At 31.8% G+C, this 13109-nt stretch overlaps 3 protein-coding genes across 3 annotated transcripts; 1 reads left to right on the forward strand and 2 right to left on the reverse strand.

Moving 5' to 3' along the window:
• The first annotated feature begins 665 nt into the window (after positions 1-665).
• On the forward strand, positions 666-7578 carry LOC145582135 (epoxide hydrolase 3-like). Its single transcript, XM_081639155.1, has 3 exons — positions 666-1085; positions 6218-6450; positions 7316-7578. Exons 1-3 carry the CDS (start codon positions 666-668, stop codon positions 7560-7562), a joined length of 900 nt encoding a protein of 299 aa, XP_081495281.1. The 3' UTR covers positions 7563-7578.
• A 379-nt stretch (positions 7579-7957) lies between these two features.
• LOC145581050 (uncharacterized) lies at positions 7958-8365 on the reverse strand. Its single transcript, XM_081638120.1, has one exon. It carries the CDS (start codon positions 8363-8365, stop codon positions 7958-7960), a length of 408 nt encoding a protein of 135 aa, XP_081494246.1.
• Positions 8366-8655: 290 nt separating this feature from the next.
• On the reverse strand, positions 8656-9408 carry LOC145581051 (putative mitochondrial protein AtMg00310). Its single transcript, XM_081638121.1, has one exon. It carries the CDS (start codon positions 9406-9408, stop codon positions 8656-8658), a length of 753 nt encoding a protein of 250 aa, XP_081494247.1.
• Positions 9409-13109: the final 3701 nt, after the last annotated feature.

A 13109-nucleotide genomic window follows, 5' to 3' on the forward strand; every position in this document is an offset into this window, starting at 1 on the left:
GAAAAGGGGGTAATTAATGGGAGTCGAGAGATATACTACCTCCATTAAATGTTATGTGCAATTTTAGGGTATTATTTTGGTCGAAACGAGGGGCAAGCCCTAATTGTTTTAATTATTTACTTCATATTTTTATTACTAATATTTAAAAATTAAACAAAGATATGTAAATCAAGACAAATGTAGTAAGATCACACGTAACTATATTTTTCCTTAATTATAATTCATCAAAGTTAATAAAAGTAAAATATATGAATGGTGTAAAAGTCAAAATATTGCATTAGCTAGCTAAGTGTTGCATTTAAAAAAAAAACAGAGGAAGTAGTAACTTTCTTGTGCAGTCATTGTACGTATACATTAGGAGAAAGCATACACACCATTCACATATATTTCAAAATTGTGAAGAAATAAGTTACACAACGACACCACATAATTTATGACACAACAAATTGTGAAAGCTAGAATTCATGCACCTTTCATATAGATAAATGACACTTTGTCTACTCCTTAGTCGTCCTTGTTCATCACGTTTTAATTTTAAACTTCTTAAGTACATACCACAAATAATAAGACCTCAACAAAAACCTTAAACCAACCAACCACCTTCATTATCCACCTAAAAACTAAACTTTAGCAAGAGCTAAATGGAAACATTCGACGACATAAACATGCATGTAGCCGAGAAAGGAGTTAAGGGGGCACCTATTGTACTCTTCCTTCATGGTTTCCCTGAATTATGGTACTCTTGGAGGTACCAAATCATGGCCCTCTCGGCTCTTAGTTACCATGCCGTAGCCCCTCATAGGGGCTACGGCTATACAGATGCCCCCACAGGTTTCCATAGCTACACTTACGGGCATATCTTTGGTGACTTGGTGGCTTTGATTGACGAATTGGGGGTGGAGGAGGTTTTTGTGGTAGGCCATGATTGGGGGTGCAATGATTGCTTGGTGGTTCTCTTTCGGCCTGATCGCGTGAAGGCGGTGGTGAATCTTAGTGTTGCTTTCTCTCCCCGGGATCCTAAAGCCAAGCCAGTTGATGCTCTTCGCGATGCTTATGGCGATGACTATTATATTTGCCGCTTTCAGGTAACATTTTGGTGATCATTTAGGGATTTTTCTTCCCGTGGAGCATATTTCATTTAAGGGGTGTTTGGTTTAACGACAAAAAATATTTGCGTGGACCATATTATTGTGGACTTGGGTTTATACGCACCAATATTGAAAACGTACTAATTTTGTGTCCAGCGATACCAGATTGTTGATAAATTTTTTTGGCTTGAATGTTAAAATATTAAATAAGATCATATAATTCATTTTGATAATGTAAAATATTTAGACATTAAATATTATATCGCTTATTTATATAATAATTGCAACACGTCATATGTGCGGTTGGCCACACCAGGCCATGTGGCCGTTTGTAAAATAATAAACTAACCCTTATAACACAGACCGAGTAACACTTGTAATACTAACCGAGTAACCTTTTTACAATGACCGAATAAACCCTATAACACTAACGATGATGATGGTTGGTCACACTGTGTGCCCAGCCACATATATAAGAATTTGTGCTTATTATTTGTACTTTTTGTAGTTTTGTTTCTAAGTACTACCTTTGTTTCTTATTATTTGCAATAAAGGGGTATTATTTGTGAGACATAAAATATTCCTTTGATGCAAATAATAAGAAATAGAGGTAGTAGATATCTATGTTATTATAGACTTGAATTATTTTTATCAAACTTAGATTATTTTTACTGAACTGAAAGTATTTAATTTTTATAAAACTAAAATTATTTTTACTAATTAAAACTTAATTTTTTCTTATTGATTCTGTATTTATTTTTAAAAATAAATTAAATATACTAAAAAGGATTTTTTTTTATAGAACTTTTTTAAATAAATTTTATGATGGAATTAGAATAGGATTATAGGATATTTATTAAAAGTTATGATTAATTTTGTACTCCCTCCATTTTTAAATACTTTCTCCATTTCTCCATACTCGGAGTTTTTGGGAAAATTGGAGAAAGTAATAAAATATAGAGGTAGTGGGGTAGGTGGAAGAATAAAAAATTGTAAAAAGCAAAAGTAGTGGAGAGAATTGGAGGAGAGATAACATGAAATTAATAAAATATAATTAATGGTGGGTCCACTAGGTGAGAGAAATTGATTAAATATTGTAAAAGCTTTCCAAATAAGGAAATGGAGCAAGTATTTAAAAACGGAGGGAGTATATGTGAAGTATTAGAAGCATATCAGATCAATAATAAACCTCTATACAATATTTTTATCTTAAAATATCTATCCAAAATTCTCTTCCTTACTATTCTATGTGTCATAATAATACTTATTTGTAATTGACGTGGCTTGACACTTGGCGAAAAACTAGAATGCCAAGTGTTGTTGTCTCATGGCCTGGCTGCGAGACTGGCTTTATTTAATAGTGATATAACAGTAATTCTAATTTTAATTTAGTGATCCTACTTTTAAAATAGTAACCTTTATTTAAACTTGAATAACCTTTAATATTATTGTAAACAACTTGATTACGACGTTATGTTGAACATATATCCTAATTTTAACGTGATGACCTTTATTATTTATTATTCATATTGATCAGTATGTAAAAAATTCATTAACAAAACTTAACCTCTTATGGCCTTTATATACCAAATGACTTATATTTAAACATAATAACCTTTATTTTGATATAGTGACTTTTTTTTCTTATTAATAAAACAACCATAATATCTGTAATGTTAGTGGTTCACAATAAATTAGTGTGAACCAGGTTCATTTAAAAGTTTGTAATTCAATGCATACAAATAAATAAGATAAGAGGATAGAAAGTTATGAGTAAATGATATAAGGATAAAATAGTACGTGTTGATCTTTGTTTGGTATAAGAGTAGGATTAGTAACTAAGTTAGGAATATACCCTTTTTAGTAAACTTTATACTTTAGTTTTTTTTTTTCTTTTTTTTTTTATTTTTTTTTATTGGTGTTTAGATAGCCACGGGGGTGGGGTGAGAATCAATCTCATGATCACCTGGAATTGGGAAGGAAGCTCTAACACTTGAGCTATTGCTCACTCTTTCACCCAATAACCACCAACCACCTTCATACAACCGGCTACTTTCGCCAGCCAACTCGCAACAACAACAACATCCTCACTCCTAGCATCGACCACTAAATGCCATTGTCACAATCTCTTGTTACCACTGCCCAACTCGCAACAACTTCAACCACCGTGGTTTCGATTCCGGTAGTATCGTGAGTGGGGTCGTTTCAAGGGATAGGGAATGGGAGGGTGATCGTTTAAGGGGTTGCAGTTACTAGTGTAGGGGAGAAAGGGGATGGGGCAGCTGACCAGCATCATGGATTGTGTGGCCGCCGAACCATTTGGGGGGGGGGGCGAGAATCGTGAGGGGGTAGAGGCTAGGTGATTTTTTTTTTTAAAAAAAATGTTTTATTTTATTATCTTTTTAAAAATTTTTGTACCAATTCACTTGTGACATGTGACTTTTAAAAAAATAAAAAAAAATTGATTGCATTCAACCGGTCATTAGGATTAAAGAAAGCAAACAATCCCCAATATTCAGATTATTTTAGAATAATCCAAATGTGGGATTATTAAAAGAAAATCGGGTAAAGTTGGGAGTATTAAAACAAATTTTTATTATAAGAAAATCGGATAAAGTTGGGATTATTAAAACAATTTTTTCAAAAAACAATTACCTATAAAATAAGTTTTAGGTTAGAATAATCTATAACTAATACTAAAATAGGAACTGCTGACATTAACTTATCCTAAAATTGTACACATGCCAGGTTGTCATTAATAATTTTTGGGTTTTTCTTTATAATTCCCTTGTGAAAGTGACTTTTTAAAGTTGTGCCCACTGTTTTTCCATATATATTACACATGATACCCATTAGTTTTAATTTTTTAACATACCATGCCCTTGCTATTAACCTGATGTTAAGAAGTTCAGTAAGGGTTAGCTAATTAATTTTTTTTCTCGTTTCACGTGCCAAAAAGATTCTATTAAGATTTTAGGGGTCGGTTTAGCTCTTTAGGAGTAAGGACCCAAATTGAGCTTGAAATTGGAAAAAAACATTTGAGTTTAAAGGAAAACTAGTTTGGCCAACACACCACTAAACGTCTACACCAGATAGACACGAAACATTAGCAAACAGGGAAAGTTTTGTAGCCCAACCATCTTTTATTGACTTAATATTCTTTAAAAAAGCAATCTAGTTGCTCCAAAAAAAAAAAAAAAAAAAAATTTCTAGTTATCTAAATATAGATACTATACAAAACTAGCTTTTGGGCCTTGCCATTCACTTGCTATAAATAGGAAAATTTGTTATAATAGACTCAATTAATTTTTTTCATGAAAAAATAATCACTTCTAGAAAAGAAATCTTTTGAAAAATAAAAATTATTAATATATACTAGCATAAACATTATATTTGGGCTTTAATCATTTAACATGAGAAAAAAAATATATACGATATTCACTTTACATACAGTTTAATAAAGAGCTGTCAATTCACTATTTAGGTCAATTTTAAGTTGCTTTAACTTAGGTTTTAAAACAAATTCAAATCGGGTCATATCAGGTATATTTAGCATCCAAATTAGGTTCAGGGTTAGGTCAATTTCAATATGGGTTATGTTAGGTCCTTGACCCTTTCGATTGCAAGTCGGCTTCGTTTCAAGTCAAATTCAAGTTGGGTTCACATATTTTTAGGCTAGGGTTGCACAAGGTCAAGCTTGGGGAAATTAAATGGATAATAATTTCATGTTCAGGTTAGGTTTGGGTCAAAATTTATCAAGCTGGATAATCTTTAAGCTAGGTCAATTTTTGATGATTTGGGACAAGTGGATGTTGAATCAACATCACATTTTCATAATTCAACCAAACAATATAAATTTGTTATTGTACTTATATGATAGCTTACAAGGAGTGCTCCCTCTTTTTTTATTTAAGAAACTCATGTTAACCTTTTGCATTATTCACACAAGCTAAGCTACACACGAAAATTCATGTGTGTGAATATATCAGGCTCGATTCTTTGTTTTTTCTTTTCAATGGAAGGTTTTTTATTCTCTTTTCTTTTCAGATGGTAGTTTTTTTTAGGTGGTAGTTTTTTTGTTTAGATAGTTTTTTTTTTAAAAGAATTGTAGGTTTTTTTTTTTTAAAAAAAAAGACAAAATTGAGAAGGGTATTTTGGGAAAGTGAAATTTATCACCCAAAACCCCCTTTCACTTTATATGTAGGATAATCTACTTAGACCAAAAATTAAACCCTTTATTATTAATTTTTTTATTTGCATAGTCATGATATGAACAATGTATCAAATTGTTATTAACCTAAAATTAAAACCTATATTAATAAAGAGCTCTATTGTCTTACATTGAAATCAAATAAGCTCAGGTAAAATCATTTGTTAAACTTGTTAAGGCCAGGGTTTAGTAATAAAACAGCCAAGTTGAGTTCTATTTTATGTCTATATTGGGTCTAGTCAATGGCTAGTCGAGTTAACAATCATGAGTCAAATAAGATTGAGTTACAAGTCTCCATAGGTAAGATCAATAATAAGTTGTGTCGGGTAACTAACAGTTTCAAGTTGTAATTTATTTAGGTGTTAATTCAATTTAGATCATTGTTAGGTTAAATAATTGTCTGTTACTATAAAATCAGATGTAGGTTTGAGTTCATCAAGTCAAGTAGGTTGCCGGTTAACATCGAGTTGGTTAAGGTCCGATAATAGTTCATAAGTTTCACTCCATTATTCATCGGGTACAAGTCGAGTTTATATATTACAGTCCGGTTTCTCAGATTATTGACTAAGTTTTTTACATCTTTACATTGGATAATGAAAAAAAAAAAGATTGTGCATTTACTTTAGATGGATAGGATGAAAAAAAGGAGTGTGAATTACATTCAATATAATAAAAATAATGTTGATCAAACGAGATTTAAATAAAAGGATATAATTAACCTTTCACTTATATCCCCCAATTCAAGTCCCCAATCCAATTGTCACTATTTTACAATTGCACTATCATATATGTATATTACTTATACATCATTCACTTTATATATATATATATATATATATATATATATATATATATATATATATATATATATATATATATCCGTTCTACAAATTGATCGCATTTTAAAATTATTGAAAAGGTACCTGGAGAAATAGAAAGTGAGATTGCTGAAGCTGGTGGTGCTGAAAAACTACTGAGGAGATTTTTTTCGAATCGCAACCCAGGCCCCTTGTTTTTGCCCAAAGGGCAGGCTTTCAAAGATGTGCCCCCTTTTCCTTCTTTTTTGTCTAAAGAAGAAGCTGCATATTACGTTAACAAATTTACACAGACTGGCTTCACTGGAGGATTGAATTATTATCGTGCTTATAATTTGTATGTTCCTCTTTCTCATCCTCTTAATTTAATTACCTTGGTTAGCTAAGTTTAGAAAACTACGATTACCAACATTAACACATCTTAGTTTGCTGCAAACTAGGTATATTAGACTTTGAATTGAAAATATTGAACTAATCTCATATGATTTTTTAAAAATCTAAATTAAAAAGTTATATAGGAAAAAGCTAACGAGCATCTATAGGCGTTAGGTAAGAGAACAAAAAGTGAAAATATAATTAACATTAATTATCAATCGATGCATGAGTTTATCATGCAATCCGAACATAATTTTATTTTAAGTAATTATTAATCAGCTATCTAATGTCTTGGGGTGCTCGTTAGCAAAGGTTCAAACAAATATAATTAAATTAGGGTTCGTTTGGCATTGTTGTGGTTTTCTATTTTTTTTTTTAAAGTATATGATATATGTCCCATAATGAATAAAAAATTATTTAAACTTATTAAAATTATGATAATTTTGAAAACTGGCAACAAAAAAGAGGAAACACCTTTTTCTTGTTTCCTGTTTTTAGTTTTTGGTTTTAAAAAAAATGGAAAACTGAAAACCAAAATGATGCCAAACAAGCCCTTAGTTTTTGATTTCATAGTAATTTTGCTTTTGTCATAGATTATTTCGCTAACTAAAAAATTTGTCCTTGTCAAAAAAAAAGAAAAAAAAATTTGTCAATTGCCTTTAGTATACTACTTGTAAACGGATTTCTTTAATTTGTCCGTACATACTTTTTTTACTTTATTCACATTTTATATACAATCTATCCGTCTTTTTACAATCTTTCATTATTTTGTAACAACTAGTTTATCTTTCTTCAATCCATCATACCATCTTTCATTTTTCTAATAGAAATTGGGAACTCACAGCAGCATGGACAGGAGCAAAGGTGAAAGTACCAACGAAATTTATCGTAGGAGACTTGGACCTAACATACTATATGCCTGGTGTAAAGGAGTACGTTAATCAAGGTGGGATGAAAAAGGATGTACCACTCTTAGAAGATGTGGTCATACTTGAACAAGTAGGCCATTTCATACAGCAAGAGAAGCCTGATGTTATCTCCAATCACATCTATAATTTCATCAAAAGATTCTAAGGCCCTTGTAAGTGATGTAACCTGCCATAACAATAAGGCCATTTGCCAATATTATCATCCCTAGACGATGCAATGAGTTAAATTTAAGGTTGTGTAAATTTGGGTTACGCTTATTCCGATCCTGATTTTTTTATGTAAAACTTATCTGTTTTTTTAACTCTCTTACAACCTGTCTAATATCAAGCACTAATTGCTTAATTTCCCTCTTTGCATTGCTATTGTCATTAAAAGCCTTCACCAAATCACTTGAGTCAGTGAGCATCGTGACATTCCTCCCTCTAAGGCTTGAATTTTTTTATAGCCATAAGGGCAGTCATGGCTTCTGTTTGAGTCGGGGTAGAGGCAAAAACAGGAGCTTTTCCCCTATCAATTACTACATCTTTATCTTTGATAATTCATCCTACAGCTGCTCTCCACGTATTCATCGAATTAAGCTTATTCTTCTTCCAAGCACCATCAATAATCACGGTGACATTATCCTGATTTGCCACCCTTGAGATGTTACTATCCGTACTCTGCTCCAAGCTTCCACCATCATGAGAGTCTTCATTTTTTGGCTTCTCTTTAGCTGCTAGCGGATTGCCATTAATCCATCTGTTTTTCCAATGTTGGGAAGTGTATATTATGTTGAGAGGATTGCAAATTTCATTGTTGAAGATAGCCTTATTTTGTGTGAGCCAAATGGTCCACAGAACACTGACAAAGTCCATGATGCTGTCTTCTTTATTGCTCTTCAGGGCATGGATGTAAGAGATAAAGTTTTTTATCCATTCCCCTATTTTAAGCTCCTTGTCGATGTCCATACTCTTCTAGAAATCTCGCAGTCTTTAAAAATATGCTCTTGCGTTTCCTCTTCAATGAGACATAGTCTGCAAACATTACAAACGTTAATACCCCTTTTCATAAGATTATTTGCAGTGGGGAGGGCATTATTAACAAGTTTCCAGATAAAAATTTGGTTTTTTGGCCACATTTCCGATGACCACCATTTTTTCCAGAAGGCCGAGGGGGAGACCAAGCTGCTATTTTACTTCATAGAAAACCAGTATCCAGATTTGATGGTGTAGTTCCCAGACTCGAAGGGCCCCCAGTCCTAGCTATCCTCCGAAATGTACTTCGCTGGGTTGAGAGCAAGAATTTCTCTAGCAATAGGTTGTTTAAACCATCTCCATACTAGGCCTGATTGCCAGCTTCCTTGAGGATCGAGTAAGTCACTTACAAGCTTTGGCTTACTCTCATTATTAGCTGCATCCTCATCTTTGCATTTGATGATGTTCTTGGTAACCCACCAATCATCTTCAATCCTTGTTGACGCTCCATTGGCAACGACTCTTTTGAGGCCACCCTTTAAGTGATAGATGCTTTTGAAAATACTTTGGGCTCCCCACGACATTGAAGAGTTGAACTCCCCCTTCCTTCCTTTATCGAACCAATCGTCCCTGTACTTTGCCTTGAAAACTTTGCTTATCTGCAATTGGGGGTTAGAAAACATACTCCATGCTTGTTTAAAGACAAGAGCATGGTTGAGATTATTTATGTTTCGAAGGCCAATGCCCCCATCATGTTTGTGTTGTTCCAGGAGGCTAGATTTCCTCCAATAAATTGGCCTTTTGTCCATGGATGAGGACCACCAGAATTTCAGAATAAGCGAAGAAATCTTTTTCGTTGTAGACTTGGGGAGAAGGTAAGCGCTTAGAATGTGGGAAGCCATTGCCACAAGAATACCATTGATCAGAACGAGCTTCCCAGCTTTTGGCAGACTAAGAAACTTCCATGAAGAGAGCTTACAAGCGATCTTGCTCACAATATCATTGAAAGCATTGGTGCTTCTCCCATCAATGTCCATGGGGCACCCTAAATAAGTTCCCATGTGCTCACTATCTTTTACACCAAGGCTCTTCCTTAGGATCTTCTTGAATTTATTTGGCATGTTTTTTGAGAAGATAACATACGATTTATTTAAGTTCACCATTTCTCCTGATAACTCACAAAACTGATCAAGCACTTTTTTCATGACACTGAAGTTTTGTATGTCAGCCTTAAGAAAGAATAAGGCGTCATCGGCGAAGAAGAGATGGGAGATAGAGGGGCTCGATCTAGAGATTTTAATTCCTTTGATAGCAGCAGCACTTTGCAGATAATTGAGCCTTCTGGACAGCACCTCCATACAAAGAATGAACAAGTACGACGATAGGGGGTCGCCCAGTCTAAGCCCTATATTCGGACAATCTTTCTCGAGGGCTCTCCATTGATAAGGATGCGGTATGAAGCCGTAGATATGCATTGCATAATCCACTTAATCCATATCTCAGGAAAGTTCATTTGAGTAAGCACTCTCTCTACAAAACTCCACTTGATTCGATCATATGCTTTGTTGAGGTCGACCTTGAACATACTCTCATACATTCCTGACCTCGCTTTTTTATTAATTTTGTGAAGCATTTTGTGACCAATGCTACAGTTGTCATTTATTGCTCTGCCCGGAACAAACGCGTTCTGGTTGTCTCCCACAAGGTCCCCGATGATGCTTCTAAGTCTTTTAACAAGGCACTTCGAAATGATTTTGTAAGAGGTATTACAAAGACTTATTGGTCTGAACTCTGAAACCATCTCTGGATTGTTGATTTTAGGAATAAGAGCAATGTAGGTCTCGTTCATTTCCTTCAACATAAAGCCTTCTCTGAAAAAAGAAGTACATGATTTGATCACATCCTTACCAACAACATCCCAATTCTTCTGCCCGGAACTTATCGTTTTATGATTTTGGATATTTCAAGAATAAATAATAAGATAAAGCTTGTGTAATATATTGAGGTAAATATTGAGGATTTGGGCTTATAATATATTGTTGGAAAGCTCTTTTCAAGCCCCAACCAACTACACAGTTATTGGATCCAGATTATGGACCGAAATAAACTGGTTTAGATGTTTTTATAAAGAGGACATGAAATGAATGGTTTTAAAATGAATTATTTTGGTTTAAAACATTTAGAAAAAGGCTAAAAATGGTTAAGGCTAAAGGGAAATTCACGAAACTCTTCAACTTTTCACCTAACTCGATAATCAAAGACATGTAAATTACTCATCACTAGGTTTGATTTTTGGGGAGACACAATCATGTGTCTACAATTATCAATTGCTTTTAGTAGAGAACCCCGCTCCTTGGTTCTTGTTTGTGAACCGAGCTCACTCTTTCACCTTGTTTGGGTTAACCATGCCTTTTTTCTATATATGATCTCAAAATTTTGAAGGAATCATAGTATCTTTATAAACTTTAGCATATGGTCTATTCAAATTAACATTATGTCAGGTTAATTAGAGATGATTAAAAATGATCTGATCGACATAAACAAAGTGTGAGTTTTGACAATTTAAAAAACAAACTATGGTATTAAAACCCAATCTTGGTCTAGAAAAAACCTGAAAAGTCAACTTTGGCTTTGAAAATTCTTGGATGTGCCCTTGTGCATCTAAAATGGCTCCCCATTTCTAAAATGCACATACATCATACTATATACTACTTCTCCTTCCTTACCTTATTTCTTTCCTTATTTATTAATTCATACATATGTTAAATGTTTCTCTCTTTCCTAATTCTTTCCTTAATTCTTAATTTTATTTGAATTTTTTTTTGTCTCCTTTGTTTTTGAAATTATCTTCTTCTTTTTTTTTTTTTTATCATTATCTCTTTCCTCTATTTTTTGTATTTATTCGTAATGGATTTAATTAGTATTCATGAAAAAATTGTTGAGGTTAGTTTATATTGAAATTTTTATGGTACATGCATCTGTACTACCAAAGCATGGTACAAACAAAAAACAAGGAAATAACATATAACTGTTTTGTAAAAGACATATAATTGTTTGTAAAGAACATCTAGCTTTATGATTTTTTTATTTTATTTTTTTATTTTATTTTTTGTGTATATCTTAAGAGCATACATATGTGATATTCATAATGAACATGATAATATTATGTAATGAACATTATTTACATACACCGACCATAATTTAAAGACAAAATTCAAATAACATTTCGCAATTAGCAATGAACATTGTCCCAAAAAAATGTACATTACACTGAAAATCAAAGAACATGACCTAGACATATGATCTTTTCACTCTACGTATATGTTAATTACATTTTATTAGTATGTTTTTTTCACTATAGTTATGTTCATTACTTTTTTTTTATAATATGTTCTTTCCTTTTATTTATTTATTTATTTATTTATTTATTTTTTATAGAACGTTTGTACGATATGCAACCCACCGCCTGTAGGAACAACGCATTGAGTTTATATTATTGGCTTTTAACTTGGTTTAATTAGGTTATATTTTCTGAATTTATGATTGACATTGCATATATAATTTTGCTTATGTAATGAATATCAATTGATTATATTACTTTTCTCTCTACCCTCTTTATTTTTTTAATTTTTTTATTTTATTTTTGAGTCCTAATTATCATGTTATAGATTGATAATTATTTTCTCTATAACCAAGATTACATTTAAGGGGGATATAAGTATTTAGAGTTAAAATAATTACAATCGAATTTGTGTATAATTTATGTAAGAAAATATGAGCTAGTACTTTAAAAATGAACATTTAGTACAATAAAAATGAACATTTTGTATATAAACAGATATGAATATATTTTAACGATTTATTTTATCTTTATTTTTCATTAACAATTATATATAATGAATTTGAACCTATTTATATATATATATATATATATATATATATATATATATATATATATATATATATATATATACACACACACACACACACACACACACACACACACACACACACACACACACACACACACACACACACACACACATATATATATATATATATATATGAATATATGAAAATCATGTCATTTTTAATATACTAAATTTTCATAATTTGTTTTGATATGTTCATTTTTTTAATGTGTTCATATATATCTATAAAATGTTCATTTTATTAGGCATCCAACTATTCTATGATTGTATGGTGAATGTTCATTTTTAATATTATGTCCATTTTTTTGACATGTTCACTTATTATCACTAAATGTTCATTTTTTATTATAAAATGTTCAATTTTTTATTTGTTCATAATTTTGTTTTTACTAAATGTTCATTTTAAGGTTGTGTTCTAGCAATTCTATGATTGTATGATAATCATGTTCATTTTTAAAATACAAAATGATTATATTTTTAAACATATTCACTTTTTAGTATATAATGCTTATTTTTTACGTGTTCATTTACATATTATTGAAAATTCATTTTTTACGTGTTCATTTTCATAGTATTGAATATTCATATTATTTATGTGTTCATATTTTTTTTACTAAATGTTTATTTTATAAGGCATTATGCAACTATATCGTTTGGGCATGAGATTTTATACTAAGGCCCAACCCGAATTTTGATCTCCTCTAGGTTTAATTCCCAAAGCAAGTTTTCCATGCATCTACTAAGAATTCTTCGATTCTCTACGCAATCCTATTTGAACAACCATGTCAAACGTTAGGTGGCATGAA

The sequence above is a fragment of the Chenopodium album genome, chromosome 15, assembly GCF_948465745.1.
Source record: "Chenopodium album chromosome 15, dcCheAlbu1.1, whole genome shotgun sequence".
In the NCBI taxonomy this organism is placed as follows: domain Eukaryota; kingdom Viridiplantae; phylum Streptophyta; class Magnoliopsida; order Caryophyllales; family Amaranthaceae; genus Chenopodium; species Chenopodium album.